At 40.4% G+C, this 18,168-nt stretch overlaps 1 protein-coding gene across 2 annotated transcripts in view; it reads right to left on the bottom strand.

Moving 5' to 3' along the window:
• CCDC81 (coiled-coil domain containing 81) overlaps positions 1-18,168 on the bottom strand; it is a 56,676-nt gene that overhangs the window by 6,459 nt on the left and 32,049 nt on the right. Inside the window, exons 7-15 of one of the 2 annotated variants that reach the window (XM_064492779.1) lie at positions 17,537-17,660; positions 15,338-15,431; positions 14,631-14,777; positions 13,839-13,943; positions 11,095-11,267; positions 9,630-9,708; positions 9,199-9,419; positions 3,701-3,826; positions 1,462-1,572 (exon numbers count right to left, since the gene is read on the bottom strand). In XM_064492779.1, the coding sequence (XP_064348849.1) occupies positions 1,462-1,572; positions 3,701-3,826; positions 9,199-9,419; positions 9,630-9,708; positions 11,095-11,267; positions 13,839-13,943; positions 14,631-14,777; positions 15,338-15,431; positions 17,537-17,660 (1,180 nt within the window). Of the gene's footprint in view, positions 1-38; positions 1,573-3,700; positions 3,827-9,198; positions 9,420-9,629; positions 9,709-11,094; positions 11,268-13,838; positions 13,944-14,630; positions 14,778-15,337; positions 15,432-17,536; positions 17,661-18,168 lie in introns of those variants that run through there. The other variant, XM_010990539.3, reaches the window with a different exon arrangement.

Here is an 18,168-nt window from a genome sequence, read left to right as displayed (position 1 = left end):
AATTGCCTAAAGTCTTTTTTTGTTTGATAAGACAGTCTTTTTTTTAATATATTAATATAACACTATTATAGAAATTTATTATCTATTAGAGACAAAGAAATACACCAAGGGTGTAGCAGGGATGGATTTCAAGCAAGTCAAGCAGTCCTGGGGAAAAGCTATTGTTTTAAATATTGGTTGGTGTTGATTGGACCTGCATGGAGGGATCTTCTGAGGAAATGGAAGGAAGTGGCAATGCAGGAAGTGTGGGAAGGGAGGTTCCAGACAATCCAGAGAGCATACTTGTTTTTACAGAAAAAGATAACAGTCACCAGAGAGCATACTTGTTTTTACAGAAAAAGATAACATCAGCAACAAAATTTGCCCAATATCAATTTGAGTAAATATTCTCCCTTTAACTATTCAGGGCTCAAAATATTCCTATTTTGTATTTGGAGTAGGGCCAAACACTATTTTGGATGTCTCCCCACATATACTTCCCCCATTTTCTAAGAAAGATGTGGCAAGCAGAAAACAGAGAGTCTAAGGGACTTTCTTTCCAGTTTTTGTATTTCAGAAATTTAGACATCACTCTGCTTAGTTAATTGTTTTACCTGAGTGGCAGGACAGGGCAGGGAGAGGAAAGACAGAGGGTGAAGATCAATGAAGAAAGTTCTGGTTGAGAACACATACACCTTAACTGAGAATCAGTCTCGTAATAGGAAGCTAGCCCTCTTCCACAGCACATACAGCTTAAGAATGGATGCAAGGAAAGCAGTAAGAGCAGAAGGTGGACCCTGGCAAGCCAGCCAGGCTCCCCTCACAATACATACTTATCTCAACAATAAACCTACACTCGTGGTGTAGAAATGGCCGGATGGAGGAAGGAAGGGTCGGCCAGAAGATCACCAAGAGCAAAATAACCCCTGAGGTCCCAGCAAGTCCCAGGTGTGTCAGCAACTAGAAAATTCAGGAAGCATCACTCTGACCACGTGAGGCAAATAGCCTACCCGACCTCTGGGAGGCTCACACATACAGTCCTCTGGAAAAATCTAAAGCTGGGGGGTGGGAGGGAGTGGTAGTAAAATTTACCATTATGAATTGTTATGCACAAACACGTAGAGTATTTATTATGACACTATTCACTATAGGTGAGGGAAAAAAGCTCCTCACACAAAGTCACAGAGTGGCAGGGCTGGGTCAGCAGCACCCCCTCAGCCAGAATGAAGCCGGGTCCCCTCCCGGCCGCGACGGCCCGCGCAGGGTTCGGGGCGGGGGGGTCAGTGAGACAGGAGGGGAGAACCTGGAAACTGAATTCAGTCTACTCCTGAAAGCACCGAAACCGCAAAAAATTTTTTTTTCTTTATAGTACAGATATGTAGTTGCACCATCATCCCTAAACATTTAAAAAAGAAAAACTCCCCCTGGAAAACGCAGGCGCACACTGACTTTTACACAAACAGCCGGGAGCCGTGCACGTACTTGCTCAGGGGCCACAGGTTGCTCTCGCCCACGTTGGAGGTGCGCCTCTGGCACTGCCGGCAGCGCCGGTACTTCTCACACTGGTCCAGGAGGAAGAGCTTGTCCGAAGCCCTGCGGAGAGGCAGGAAAAGCAGTCATTCCCCGGTGTTCCCTGAGTCCTCCCTGACGCCGAGGCTGGAAGCTTGTGCGATGGAAGGGATACAGAAGAGCAACACCTGGTCCTTCTCCTCCAGGCGCTTCCGACTCACCTGTGATGGCCACCTGCAGCTCGCCCCAGCCTGGCATCTCCTATTTCTCCTCGTTCTCCAGCAAATAAAAGGCTCTGAGTGGTGCCTTCACAACAGTCTGACCCCAGCCCTCCCACTCAGAGAACACAGTTGCACAAAGTCACACAGCCAGAGAAGGGTGGAGCCAAAGCTTCCCTGTTTGCTGGTTTGCCATGTGGATGAGCTTCATCTGTAGGGCTTTCCAGGAGACAGGTTTGAAAGGGAGATCAAGCCATTAAGCTTCTGGTTAACAGTTAACACCCAGCAGACAGAGAAGAGTAGACTTGCAATGAACAGAGAGCCAGAGGTGTCTGGAAACTTAAGGGCAGGAGAGGAAGTGGAGAGGAAGAGGAAGAGGAAAGCAGCTGGAAGCAGAGATGAAGGGATGGCAGTGACTGGTTTTCCACTTCAACATTTTTTCTTGATTATGCAGGACAGTCCCTGATGTGTTCCCCTGTGCTATCAAAGTATCTACATGGGTGGAATTCTGTAAAAAGGAGCATCAAAGACAGCCTAAAGGACAACGAACAATCTTGGCAGTGGGCAGGGGAAGACCGCTCCGGCTTGCCTTGCCAGTGGGACAGACTACCATGAACTAACTGCATACACGTGGACCTTGTTTTTGCTTTTGCTTTGTTTTCTTTTTAACACCAACCAATTCCTCCTTCCTACCTGCTGCCTGCTTGAGTCCCTGCCCACAACTTGGCCTCCTAGGTCTTTAGGTGAGGGGTCTGCTCTCGGTGTCCATGGAGCAGCTGGGTTATCCTGCCACTCAAGGTTATGTCCTGCCTCCTCCACCCTTTATCACCATGTTGGCCAAGCTTTCTTCCAAAATCCAACAAAAATCTCCCTGACATTAATCTCATTGCCTTCTACCTGCTTCTTCACAACACTGAGAAAATGGCTTGAGATACCCAACTCCCTCTTCCTTTCCTCTTTTCTAGGCCGAACAACCCCCCTCCTCCTTTGGAGCCTATTTTCCATGTCATCCCTCATCCTTTCATTGTCATAGGATACGGGTTCTACTTGTTTCAAAGACAGATGAGAAGTATCTTAGAATCCAAAAGGAAAAAGAGAGTTACAGATCAAGATCTATTATAATACATTTATCTACAATAAAAATCAGTTGATAATTGGCAATTTAAATAGTATTTTGGTATATTCAGGTTTTACTAACATTTGATTGTACAGGCTTGGTCTGTTTCTTCAAGTTTTTAACATGCTATGAAATTATATGTTACATTTGTAAAGTATTTTAATTAAGTGTAATACTTTTCCATCTCTTTATTTGATCCCCCAAACTCCTGTGTTAACCAAGTCAGGCAAATGTTTGCTTTCCCCATCTTACAAATAAGGAAAGTAAGGTAAAACGATTAGCTGCCTCTCCAAAGTTAGTGTTAATTCTTAAAAAAAAAAAAAGAATCTAGGTTTTCCAATTCTAGATTGTAAATAGGTAACTGGGGAGAGTGGGATATGATAATACATTTCAGGGAGATGTCCTTGGTTGGTTCCATAATGAGCATCTCACTTTTCCAATTGCTAATTTTATCCACAACTCCTTGACTCTGCCCTTAAGGGACCATTCCATAAGCCTTAGATGTGTTCACATGGAAATGCACTCTTCCTGTTTCCTCTTCCTATTTCTAACTAACTATTTCTGGGGAGAATCCCCTCTCTCCTCCCTAGCCTCCACAAAAGGAAAGTAAAACCACTACACAAAGGCAGAGATTAGGGCAGAGCTGGCAAATGTATAACATACAGCACAGCATCCTCCATCCCATGTCTGCAGCAGACATTTCTAACAGACAGTATTTCCCATTGAACCCAAAATTCTTCTCTCCACAAAGTTCTCCAGACAGCCACCACTAATAAACTAAAGTTGACACTTAAAACCTATCTGCCACTGCAGTTTAGAGGAAGATGCAGGGAGGATTTTCTTCGCAAATAAAACTTTAGGTGCAATCAGATATTACCTCTCGAAAGCCTTCTCCTCCAGGTCCCGCTGCTTCTTCATTACAGCACTTCGTGCCCAGTCGTTCTGTAAGCTTTGGTTGATTCTGTTCAGTCGCTCCAGCTCAGCATTCCTGTCTGCCAAGTGCCTAGAGAGAACAGAATAGTCTGGTTGCATTCACAGTACTGGGAAGGGCATGCATCAACCTTGGGAACCCATTCCTTTTATGCGAAATTAAACAGAAGGGTTTTATTCACTGCTCGTTGAAATAGACTAAGAGGCATGAACACTGTGAAAACATAGTGAAAGTCTTGCAAATTATTTATGGATCTAGGTCCTTTCATCTTCAATCCTGGTTTAAATTAGCAGGATTAAAACCTTTTTCCAGTTAACAAATTCAACCTTTAAAACCATCAATTTCCTTTGAGGCTAATTTAACTGATCTGAAGATTCCTCTCAAATGGATTTCCTACACTTTGTTTCTTTCCTTTTAGTCCAGCCCCTCAGCTGTCAGTAATCAGCCCACCAGTTCCTACCAGCATTTTACAAAACAAAGTAGACAGGCCTACAAATCCGTGTCTAGAAAGGGGAAAAGAAATAGAAATGACTAGGCAAAAGAAAATGAAATTGAGAAAATATCTAACACTGTGAAGAAGTTTTTAAAAAAAAGTGTTTGGTGAAGATCACCGCATCAAAGAAATGACTGCAGTACACCTCTCTTCAAGTACAATGTCCCAGCATTTGCAACGTTAAATGTTTCTACTACTGGTCTCCAAACACATAGTCAGTGCTGTTGTGAATCACTTTAAACCTGGTTCAATTTAAATGCGTCTATTTCTTGCCAAACTGAAACTCTTACAGTCAGCTCTTACTAAATTCTAGAAGGGACTTCACTGACTGTGACCCTTGATATAGCCTATTTGCGCCGAAGGGCTTTGTGTTACAGGTACCAACCACCACTAGGTGTCAGCACCCACCAGTAAAAATCTGTAATGTGCTCTGTGTTGGTTCACTTATTCTAAAATAGCATGGATACATTATCCTCTAACAAACATTAATTCAAAAGCTATTGTGCAGTCATTATAAAGACTAAGTGAGATAATACACAGAAGGTGCCAAAGCCTGCCGCACAGTGGGAGCTCGATGACTGAATGGTACCTATTACGTATTTTCTCATAACCTTTTAAAATCTTTTCAGAGTTTTTTAAATTGTAGTTTAAAAAAATATATAACATAAAATCGACCATCTTAACCATTTCTAAATGTACAGATATATAGTGTTAAGTATATTCCCACTGTTGTGCAACCAATATCCAGAACTCTTTTCACCTAGCAAAGCTGAAACTCTGTACCCACTAAACAGCTCTGCATCTCTCCCTCCCCCTAATCCCTGTACTTCATTTCCATGAATTGGACTACTCCAAACACTTTACGTAAGCGGAGTCATACTTACAGAAGGTGTATCATACTTTTCTGTGACTGGCTTATTTCACTTAACATAATGCTCTCAAGGTTCATCCATGTTGTAGCATGTGTCAGAACTTTCCTTTTAAGGCTGAGTAATATTCCATTGTATGTGGATGCCATATTTTGTTTATCCATTCATCTGTGGTTGAACATTTGGGTTGATGCCATTTCTTGGCTATAGTGAATAATACTGCTATAAACTTAAGTGTGAAGATATCTCTTGAAGATCTTGCTTTCAAATCTTTTAGATGTATAACCAAAACTGGAATTATTAAATCATATGGTAATTCTACTTTAATTTTTTGAGGAACCCACCACTGTTTTCCATAGTGGTTGTACCAATTTACATTCCCGCCAACAGAATACAGGGTTCCCATTTCTCCACATCCTTTCTAACACTTATTATTTTCTGGGGTTTTTTGTTTTTTGTTTTTAATATATGGTGGCCATCCTAATAGATATGAGGTAGTCTCTCTCTCTGTCTCTTCTTGCCTGTCCTAGGCAAGCAAGGTTTATTTCTCCCCATTACCTCATATCATATTCACATCTTAATGGTTTTGTCTACGACTGAATAGACAATTTTCTTTTTTTCTAATCTTTTGAATAGTCTAAAAGAAGTACTTGTTAAATGTTTCATGGTGTATGTGGTGTAAGAAAAACCTATAATTGTTCTTGATTTGGACATCTCACAAGGCAATTAAACCACAGATATTATAATCCAAGATAAATGATAGCACATTTTATATTTGTATTTATGAAATCTTATTACACAGTTACACAAGTGTATAAATGTTTTCTTTTCAAAAAAATCCTAGGGAAAAAAGAGATAGCCATCTTACCTGTATATGTTACACTGATATATATATCTTAAATAGTAAAAGTCTTTTTCTTACGTCTACATAAGTGCGTTGCAGGGAAAGACATGGACAATTTGCCACTTATTCCATTTGGACTTACACAGAATTGGTATTCCACAATTTATACATGATTGGAATTAAATTATTAAATTGTGTAATACAAAACAGAATTGTATTTTAAATCCCACCTTCCTACCTTGCCATCTTTATTCAATGGAGTAGAGAATCCCTGTGTCTCAGGTTCACATAAGTAAATATTCAATAAAACATGGAACTCCTCTTATCTTGGAGAGGCACAAATATAGTTAAATGCTGTATGACCTCTATTTCAAATGGTGCAAAGACAGCTGAGGGATGAATAAGGTTCACCCGCACACCTTTCAGTGAGCGTGGAAACCATTTATTAATGAGCTGCTATCTCCTTGTGGTTTTGATTTGTATTTCTTCAGTGATTAGTGATATTGAGCATCTTTTCATATGCTTTTTGGCCATTGTTATATTGTTTTTCTAAAGGATAGGTTTAAAAGTGAGTTTAATTTAAATGCCTAGAAAGTAAGAAAATGAAGTAGGGTTGGAGGGGAAGCAAATAGGATTCTTACAGGACTGCGGGTGGAAGCAAACTGCTGTACTTTTTAGAGAGAAAACTGTCAGTGTCTGGTAGTATGTGAAATGTGCCACATACTTGATCCAGCAACCCCACTTTTAGGAATTTATTCGATAGAAACAAAAGAACCACTAAAAAGATACATATGAAAAATGCTTGATGTACAGTTGTTGTAATAGCAAAATATCTGGAAACAAAGCGTTTGTTCATCCATGGTGCACAAGTTAAACTATATAATCCATATTATAGATATTTTGTTGTTATCAAAGAAGAACAAATTTCCTATATATGTACTGACCTAAACATAAATTAATGACACATTATTAGGTTAAAGAAAGGTTGGGTTGCAGAGTAAGGTGGAAGATTTCATAGGCCTCATTTTCATTTACAAAAATGGAAAGAAAAATATATAGGTGCATATTGTTTGAATATATTTGTAAAGAATAGGGGGAAATGTAGAAGGCTACATAGTAACCTTAACACTACTACTTACTGGCCTTTTTTTTCACCTCTCCACTGATTGAGGTTTTAAAAAATCTCTCCACTAATCACTTATTTTTAATGAGCATTAATTGTTATTTTTTAAAAACAAAAGTAGAAAAGCTTAAAGAAAAAGGTAAAATAAGTAATAATACTTTAGCAGGCTTATTTGAGTAACACAGACTAAATTAACTTGCTCTGAAAGCAAGTGACCTTTTTATTTGCCACACGAAGACATAAGATCACATCTTGAGATGATCAGAGGGTGGGGAAGCTGGAAAAGAAAAGAGAAGTAAGAAAATCTGAAATAACCAGTAAAAGATTTAAAATCAGAAGACAAGGATCTGACCCACACAGAAAAGGGGATTTATGACCAGAGCTCCAGTAAGAGAGAGAACCTAGTGAAGACCACAGTTCATACTTGTGCAGAGCTCTGCGGTCTCCAGAAATGCTCCCACATACATAATATCATTTAATCCTCATAGAATGGATAGGCAGGGCAGGTGCGATGACCCTTATTTTTCATAGGAGGAAAAGTAGGCTCAAAGACCCCAAGTGTGGTTTGGCCCAGGTCACACAGTTTGGAAGTGACAGAGTTTAAACCCTCCTGACTCTAAGTTTGGGAGAACAACCAGAGAGGCTACGGAAAAGAGGAGGAAGCAGCAGTAATCTCTGCAACAAATGCAAGTGTCGCGGACCTGGCTGCGGCACTGCGCACGGAAAGGCAGAGCCACTGCGGGGCCGGGGCGGCTGCTTGCTATAAACCAGACGCTCCTGACGAGAACCACTTCGTGGAACCCTCAGCCACCCTGGAGGGAGACGCCATACCTCCAGTGCCCTCCGAGGTTTGTAACCTGCCCAGTACTATGCAACTACTAAAACAGCAGAACCACACATCAGCTGATCAGAATGGAGACTGAAGTGGTCTTGGAGACTCCAGGTATTCATCCACTGGGTGAAAGATCATGAAGAGGTGGGATGGGGGCCCCCAGGGAGGGGCTGGAGCAGCCTGGGCAGCAGGGGTGCACTTCTGGGGCTTGAGGCAATGGCTGTTTATCGAGGAGTATGGAAATATTTCAGTGTTTTAGCAGACAGTATAGACAAACAAGTGTTCATTGCCCTGGGCAGATGCAAGACTTAATCCCACATCTGACTTGACTCCAAAAGCCATGCTTTTAGCTACCCTCACATCTCTCTACTACAATCCAACCCTACCCTTATCACAAGATCTTCACCCCACTATTCTACTCATATATTCATACCGGAGCCTACTTGGTATAGAACATAACAGTTCTTTGCACCATCTCACGGACCATTTATAAAATTTTAATAAAGTAACTTTTTTTCTTTTTACAATTACAACTGCCTTCTTGAAACAAGAGATTCCTTTGAAGAGAAGCCCTCTTAGAACTCCTGAGCACTCTGATGATATTATCATTCTGATCAAGGATCTGAGAATCACTGAACATCTACAAAAAAGAAACCGTAGTTCTCCATGGCAATCTGGGGTGGAGGAGGGAAAGTAGGAGACATAGGAAATGGGAAGACAAGAAGAAGCCAAGGAGATGTTATAAGGCTTTAAAAATTCCCCACTGGTGGGGTAGCCAATTAGGCACTTTAAAAACCTGGGTGTCTGATGTTTAAATTTAAAGATATTCACATTGATATGGCATAAAGTCCTCCTCTGCCTACGCTGCCACCTTCAGCATCCCCGCACCAGCAATCATCAGCGCAGCTTACTGTATGCACAGTTCTCTGAAGAAGGGGTTTAGTGGAAGTTGAGAAAGGGCCTGAGTTTCATGTCTGCGTCCACTTGAGCAGGGCAGCTCATCTGTGGCTCACATTGTATTTCCAATGGACAGTGCTGGTATGGACAACTCCTTTAAGACATTGTAAACTATGGAAAGGTAACTAGTGGGATCGAGAGTTTGTTTTTAATTTAATAACTTCTTCATAGGGTGAATTGTGGGGATGAAATGAGATGAAGCACATGGTAAGTTTAGAACAATACTTTGTACATTGTAACTCCTCACTGTGTTCACTATTATTATTGCTTCTCTGGATGTACTGGGGAGGGGAGAGGAGGAGGAAGAAAGATCCAGGGTGTCTTACTCTTTGTGTGTCCTCTGAAGCATCAGCAAGTCCCGCTTTTGGTCCACCAGCTGGTGTAGGATGGCTCTCCTCTTGAGGTTAGCAGCTGCCTCCAGCTGGTGCTTCATGTAATTCTGTTCTTGCTTTCGCTTTTCCACCATCAGCTCACCCTCATTCTTACCAAAGATGGGTTCAGAAGAGTCTGGCTCAAACATGGGCAGCTGGGGGCGTTTGTTCTTTATCTGAAGCAGGGACACACATAATGCAGGTTATAATTATACCAGGGAGCAGGCTTTATGCACAATGCATGGTAAAAACGAATACTTCCGAGGAAGGAACAAGGGCAATGATCCAAGACCACCAGATGGGTAACACATAAGGGTATTGGTAACATGACATAATTTATGCTGTTGAAGCACTGCAAAATTTAAAAGTACTAATTGTCCCCTTACCTGTGCATCCAAAGCTCTCTTGTAACACTGTGTTTCTTCCATCTTATCTTTTATATATTTGGCCCTTTGTGCAGCAAGTCTGGCAGTTAAGAATAGGAGAAGGTAAGGGCACAATTTGTTACAGAGTCTTTAGTTATACAGATTAACATCATCAGGGGAAGGTATAGCTCAGTGGTACAGTGTGTGCTTAGTATGCATGGGGTCCTGGGTTCAATCCCCAGTACCTCTGCTAAAATAAATAAATAAATACATACATACATACATACATACATATATACATACATACCTAATTATCCTCCCCAAAAAGCCTAAACAGATTAACATCATCAAAACATGTTTAATAAGTATTAATAGGAATAGGAATCTAGTAAGCAAAACATGATGTTTCCTTCTAGGAACTTCCATTTTAAAGAAAAGAGTAATTCAAATCCATAGGCTAGTGGACAATGTGTTGGACAAGGAGAGTCAGGCAAGTATAAGCAAGTGACCAACTCATACTGTCCAAATGCACTACCACTGAGTCAGACACCCTTCCTCCCCCCATGTTTAAAAAGAAAAATCTGGATAGGAAGGCAGGAAGTAGCTATTCATTCCATAACATGATTCATCATAAGATTCCTTTTTAAGAAAAGTGATGTTTCCTATTATAAAATGAATCTATTATATGCAACCTCCACATGATCTATGAAGTGAATATAAAATGGAGCATATGCATTTTATAGAAACAATTTTTTGGTCGCAGAAACTAGTTGCATGTTTGTTTTAGGAGTCTCTCTCACACCACTCGTCTCCTTCATTGCTCTCCTGACCTCAGGAGCAGATGTGTGGCCTCCTTAGGCATGTCTGAACTCTGTGACCCTGACTCTATCCCAGGCCTCAGATAACCCAAGCAGGACCAATCTGAGTCTCTTTTCTGAAAATTTGAAATTGAGACTAAAATTCATCCAAGTTTAAACTGGAATAAGGATGATGTCAGCTAAGGAGCTGCAGGTGTGAGCAGAGGGAAAGCTTTTTTTCACAGCTTTTAGTCCCTGGTTCCAGTCCTCCTAGGTCCCATCCATTCCTGTCCTCAGGTTCCATGGGACACTCTTCATACTTATAATAAAACCTCAGCTTTGCCATGAAGTCACTTGGGAATAGCTGGGAGTGAAGCTTGCTCAAGAAAAGTCCCTTCCTCCATCCATCTACCAGGATTTGTGATCATAAAACAATACAAAATGATACCCTGTAATTAAAGTTATTATAGACCGGCAGTCATTACTATAATGACAATTGTAATGACGATGGCTTTTTCATGTTTCTACTGAAGTGTCCTGCTATGGTACTGGCTGCCAGCTGGGCTAGTTTGCTCAGTTGGTTACAGTTGTGCTACTGAAACTACCAGCGTCGATTCAATCCCACATGGAAATAAGCTTCACATGAACATCCCACATCCATTTTTCAGAGCGTGTCTAGCTTGACTCACTCCTCTGTGAGCTGGACTTGCTCCAGGCGATCCATCAACTCTCTGTTCTGTCTTTGCTTTATATCCTTTTCCCGTCTGTGATCCATTTGTTTCAGGAGACTTTGGGAATATTCTTCTTGCTTAAAAGCATTAATCTCAGGACTGAGTGACCGTTTATCAAACAGGAAGGATTTCTAGAAGGAAAGAGAAGTAACTCATTTATTCTAGAATAATAAAAAGCAACAAAGAGTAAATGTGATCATTCAGAAGAATAAAATCAATAAGAAAATGTTGATTAATTTATAAAATTTGCCCAGTCCTCGACACACTGACCAGCTAGGGACCCACAGAATAATATGAGTGTACTCAAGGATGACTTTGAAGGACACTATGAATTCATCTACAAAAGAAACAGACTTACAGATGTAGTAAACAATCTTATGGTTACCAGAGAAAGGGGGTAGGAAGGGGTAAATTTGGGAGTTTGAGATTTGCAGATGTTAACCACTATATATAAAAATAAATAAAAATACAAATTTCTTCTGTATAGCACAGGGAACTATATTTAATATTTTGTAATAACCTTTAATGAAAAATAATATGAAAATGAATTTATGTATATATATGCATGACTAGGACATTGTGCTGTACACCAGAAAATCCACACATTGTAACTGACTATACTTCAATAAAAAATTAACTAATTTTTTTTTAAAGATGAATTTGAGCAGAAGTGACCAAAGCCCCATAATGGAGAGAGAGAGGGAAAAGGACTTCATAGAGTGGGTCCTGAGCTCGTACTTAAAGCACGCAAATTGAAGTGGGGGAAATTCTGAGTGCAAACGCATGAGCAGGGGCTGCAAGGAGGTGGGAAGAGGGAGAATTGAACGCCCACTCTGGGCCAGGCCGCTCTAGATGCTAGTAAGCCAGCAGTGATCGAGAACAGAGGTTCACAGAGAGCCTCGCTCTCACTGAGCCTATATGCGGGTGCAGGAGACAGCCAGCCAACAAGCTTACAACACAGCAGATAATTTAAGGTAGTGATGAGCGCTGTGAAGCCCTAATCATAGCGAGTGACTGGGCGGGAATCGGGCTAAATTGGTTATTAGGGAAGGCTTTTATTAGGGAGGTGACTGAATCATCTCCACTGCAAATATCAGGGGACCTGTGTCCTACACAGAAGGCCCAGCAAGTGTGAAGACACCAGATGGAGACAAGCAGAAAGGAAGCAGCTGAGGCACAGTGAGCAGGGGGGGAGTAGAGTAGGTGAGGTCAAGAGGGAGACGGGCCAAACCATAGGTCAAGGTAAGGAGTTTGGTTTTATTTTAATTCAATGGGAGACTATTTAGAGGCTTTCAGAATGAACTATTTTGGTTAACAATTTTAAAAGATCACTTTGGCTGCCGAGTGGATACTAGATTGTAGGAGGGCAAGCAGGAAGCCTAGTTAGGGAAGTACTGCAAAGCTGCGCCTTATAACGTGGTGTGGACTGGGGTGGGAACACTGAGATGAAACGCCATGAAGAGACGCTGGATACATTTTGGAGGTAAAGGCAAGCAGTCTTGCAGATGGTTGGATGTCGGGGGCAAAGGAGAAGGAATCTGGGATCACTCCTACATGTGGGATTTGTGCAACTGTCTGGCTGGTGATGCCACTTGCTAAAATGGGAAGGCTGGGAGAAAAACAGGTTGAGGAGGGGAATCGAAACCTCTGATTTGGTCTTTCTCCATTTAAGATATCTACAGTTACAATAAAGAGGACACACAAAGTGGACAGTAATAAATATATAATCTGGACCTTATATCTAAAAGGAGAGAGAGATGGCGCCTAAAGCTCAAAAGCACAGTTGCTCTCCCCTCCTCCCTCCCTGCTGCCCCTGCCTGGAAGGATCTGCCTCCATTCGCTTCTTTACCTAACCCCTGTATGCCAAGAAGTCTTCCCAGATCTCTGGTCTGGATTAAGTGACTCTCCTCTTTGCCCTGTTCGAAGATTTATCACAGCATTTAGCATACCACATTCTAGTCTCTTTAAATGTTTTCCCCACTATCCTGAGACTTCTTTAAGAAAGGACCTTGTCTTATTCACTTTTGTATTGCTAACTACCAGCAGAGTGGCCAGCACAAAGGAATTCCGTGAATGTCTGATGATGAATAAAGAAAATCTACTTTATTAGATTTATGGTCCAGAGTGTCACACTACCCAGGTAGTGAGGTGAAAGAAAAAAGATTTAGGCAGAAATAAAGGTAGGCACATAATGATTGAAGACATTAAATCAATGGCAAAGCCGTTCGTCCTCACCTCCATGTGAAACTGGGTTTCTCAAACTTCAAGGAAACTACTAATCACCTAAGCATCTTTTTCAAATGTAGATTCTCATCCTATAGGTCTGAGATGGCACGCTAGATTCTGAATCTTCAGCAAGCTCCTGGGTGATGCTGGATTTCTATTTAGATCCTATGATCCTGGGGCAGGAATTTAAGATACTGCGCCTACCCACATCCCTCCCAGGTCCTGCTTGAAAATTACTATCATTAACAAGTGCTCTAAGTGACTAATGGGAACTGTAGGGCGATTGGGAGTGGTGTGCAGGCAGATACTGGACCACTCCTGCCCTAGAAGGAAGCTTCAAACTTGCACAACCCTCTCTCTACCTCTACTGCTTTAAAAAAAAAAAAAAAAAAAGGCACAACATGCAATATGGAGAATGGATCTAAATGCTCACAAAGAGGGCAGGTATCAGCAATACAAATTTTGAAAAGACTTACATAAAATTCAGGTTTCTCATTCTTGTGGATTCTTATAGCTTCAGCAACTCCAAGATTATAGGCAGCATTTTTTTGATTCTGTTCTCTACTAGCCAGGCTTCTTATCTTTGAAAAAAAAAAATCACATCTTGAAACAGAGCCTTCAAAAAATTTAATTCTACAACATTAAAAGAATCCAACCAAGGTAGAAACTTGCCTTTTGAAGGCAATGATACTTTCTGAATGTAGTCATGGATTTTAAAAAGTGGGCTGGGAAAGTGTTTTTTTTTTCTCCCATTCTTGGGCTATAAGCACCACCTCTACAGGAATCATAGTGAAGGAATGGAAGATTTCATCAGTGGTTCCCCATGATAGCACAAACGCAGGAAAGGGCAGTAGTGTCAGTTACTGGAGATCACAGAAATCAGGACAGAGCAAACGTCTAGGTGCCAGTCCAGCTTACTTGAGATGGGCCACGCATCTCAAGGGAGAAACTTTGACTGGGATTATATTTTATCTGAAATGAAAAATAAAGCCATATAAATCCAGGAATTCTACCTTTAAAACTCAGTCCTAATGGGGGGGGTGGTGTGTGGAATCAGTGACACGTGCAATCATCAGCTGCATGGCTATTCATCCCAGGGCTGTTTACTATTAGTGGAAACCTGGACACGACCTAAGTTTTAGCTCAGCAGTAAGTAAATGATTAACTATGTTACAGGACAGACACATGACAGAACTTTTTAAGTGGTGCTGTATACTTGTGTTCCCCTGCCCCACGTTAAACACTTCTTAAGTGTGGTGTTGACCTACCTGCTCCTTGAAGAGGGCCTCCTGGTCTTTCAGCAGCTGATGCTGCTGCATGAGCCGCTCGTCCTCTACCTCCCTCCTCCTCCTCTCCTCACTGTAGTACAGTGGGGAATTTCGTTGTGCTCGTTGCAAACACACGTAACACATTTCCTATAACACCAAGTTTTAGGACAAATTGATTTTCACCTTTTACTTGTTTGCCTTTGCATTCCCTTCCCAAGCTCTCCAAAGGCTGGGTGTATCAAGAAGAATACTTCAAGGAGGAGGGTATAGCTCAGTGGTATAGACTGCGTGCTTAGCCTGCACGAGGTCCTGGGTTTGATCCCCAGTACCTCCATTAAAGAAGTAAATAAAAAAACCTAACTACCTCCTCTCCCCACCTCAACCAAAAAAGAAGTATACTTCCTAAAAGGATGTATTAATGACATTAGCCAAATGAGATCTTCAGAGAGGGCCCCACCAGTATTCAAGAGGATTTACTAACAGATGTGTTTATAGCAACTGAAAATTAGAAATAGATTTCCCAACCCTATTTTTGTTAACTGGTAGATTTTTGACTGGTAGGTAGATTTATCAGAGTCCAATTATGTGTCCTGAGTCCTTGAGCCAAACACATATATTAAAGGAAGAGCAACTCCCAGAATTCCCTTTGAGAAACAGAAGTCAGAGGAAGATTCTAGTGGGGTTTTGTTTGTTTGAAGACACTGTACCTGTCCTGCCCTGTTATGATCCTGGCAAGCAGGGGCTGGAGAAATTTTAGGCTTTGTTTCATTGTCATTTTTCAGACCACCTGGAGATGATAAGCTATAAAAACAAGGCAACATTCATTAACGTTAATGCAGTCTGACATCAACTATCATCATTACCAATGATAATTTTAGAAGCAAGTATAAATATAAGAAAATGAAAAGTATCTGAGTGGTTTTCTTTAGAGCATCTTCATGTATGGAGGTATGCCCTTGTATCAGGTAAACCTGAATTTGACTCCCAGCTTTCTTTATTACAAACTGACTGGCATTAGACCAGCTGGGTAATGGTACAAAGTCTCAATTCTCACTTGGGTGAAACTGGGATAAAATTTATTCATTCTACAAAAGTGTATTGACAACTTACTATGTGCACTGCTCTAAGCATGGGAGATGTCACATAAAAAGAAAGCTCTGTCCTCATGGAATTAACATGCTGATGGGAGTAGACAGCCAATAAACAAGATAAATGAGTGAATTCTACAGTCTGTTCGATGGTGGTAAATGCCATGCAATGCTGGAGGAATGGAGTATTAAATCATGAATAGAATGGTCAGGGAAGTTCTCACCAGAAAGGTGAAAACAGCAAATACCTGAAGGAAGGAAAGGAATAATAATAATCAGATACTGATGGAAAAGAGTCCAGCAAGGCAAATGAGCACAAAGTCCTTGAAGTAAGAGAATGTTTGTGTTCAGTGTAGCTGGAGGAAGGGGAGTTAGCGGGCTAAAAGCAGGAGAGAGATCAGAGATCAGGCAGGATCTTGAAGGCCATGGGAGTGACTTTAGCTTTTACCCTGGGTGGGAACGGGAAGCAACTGGAGGGTACAATGCCCAATATTAACGAAGCTATAGAGAACATAGCAGTTCCTCCTGTTACTGCTACTGAACAATCTTCCTGAGGACAATTGGTAATGTGCATCAAAGGCACGAAAAATGGGCTCATCTCTTATCCCTGAAATTTCACTTTAAAGTTTCTGTCCTACAGAATATGCAGGTGTATATAAAGAATTATGTGTGAATATATTTATTACAATATTACTTATAACATAAAAACTAAAAGTTATCTAAATATCCAACAGAAGATTGGTTAAACAAAAGGTTTAATCAATGCGATGATGAGTAATCATTTGTTTTGGGATGTTTAAAGCCATGAGGAAATGTTCACCACTTAGTGTTAAGTGTAGCAAAGGTTCATACGATATGATCTCAGTTTTGTTTAAAATGTATGTATATGTTTCAAGTATAAATATATGTATATATTGTATATGCATTGAAATGAAGGATATATACCATAATGTTAACAGAAAGTTTCCTTTATTTAGTGGGATTATGAGTGATTTTTTTATCTCCTGCTTTTCTCATTTTCTCCAAAATTTTTATGATAAACATGTATTACTTTAGTAATCACTACCAAAAAAACAAAAACAAAAACATTGTTTGGTCAACTTCTTAGGAAACCTTTACTAGGAATCCCTAATAATTACTCCCTCATCTTTGCAGCCTCTGTGCTTTCTTTTGTTATCTTTATCACATGAATTATTTCTTCACATCAATCTCCCTAGAAGACTATAAGTGTTATGCAAGTAGATTTATACGTCTTTGATGTCTCATAGCTCTGTAGTTTCAGTGTCTAGAACAGTGCCTGGCACACAGTGATACTCAGTGTTTTTTGGGTTGAACTAAATTCCATAGTACTAGACATTTAATTCTCAATTATCTTTCATAACAATGAGATTATCCAAAATAAGCATGTCAAGGGTTGTGAACATGACTTTAGGAATCCACAAAGCACCTGAATGGCACATATGATAACTGATACATTGTGACACATTAATAAATTCAAAGTTGACAGCTAAGTGCAAGATACATGGCAGATGCTCAATAGATACTTGAGTATGATATGATCTGAGGTCTTAAAAAGTACCCTACACAAAGGGAGAAGGAGAAAATAGAAATCACCTGACATAACAAGAATAAGACAGGGCCACCATAAATTGTAATATATTCATTAATTCAAAGAATATTTATTACCAGCCATGTTCAGCAAAATGAATACTGGATGAAGGAACAAATGAATGAACACTTACTTAAAATCCCCTGCATCAAAATAGGACTTGAAAATATATTTAGTAAAGTGCAACAGAAAAAATATCAATGCATTACCTTTCAAGGTTCCCCTTCTTCCCTCCACTCCCATTCTGCTCAGGTTTGCTCGACGAACTGACGTTTATCCCTTCGGTAAGGGAGGTAGCTTGTCTATCTCGAATTATCTTGGGTGGTAAGATCTCTACAGAATGAATGAAAGTGAGTCTCCTTTCAACTCTAAATAGGTGGTTTGTGCGTAACACAGACTTTTAAAGCTCATAATTTTACTAGGGAAATTTTTCACATAAAATACATTTTCTTGTTTTTAAATTATTTCCCTAGTGTGGTTAAAAAATACACATATACATATAAATGTATATGTATATATACATATATATCTATATACTTAGCTCTATATTGTATAGCTGTATACTTACAAAGCTCTAGCTGGGCACCTTAGAAAATATAAAGAGGCAAGTCTCTGCTCTTAAGGATCTTTCAGTAAATACAGTTGAAGAGGAACAATGAGATAAACAGAAAACATGAGAGCTCTCATTTGTGGTCTTACTACCTGCCAACAGTACTAAGCATTTTACATGCATTGTATAAATAGTAACTCAGGACAATGATGTGGAATGTCTAAATCCCAAATGAATGGTGCCATCTTTAATGGTCTGACACATTCAGAGAGGAGAGAAGCCACTTCTGAA

The sequence above is a fragment of the Camelus dromedarius genome, chromosome 12 (genome assembly GCF_036321535.1).
Source record: "Camelus dromedarius isolate mCamDro1 chromosome 12, mCamDro1.pat, whole genome shotgun sequence".
NCBI classification, from domain to species: Eukaryota; Metazoa; Chordata; class Mammalia; order Artiodactyla; family Camelidae; genus Camelus; species Camelus dromedarius.
This window is presented reverse-complemented; position numbering and strand designations above follow the sequence as displayed.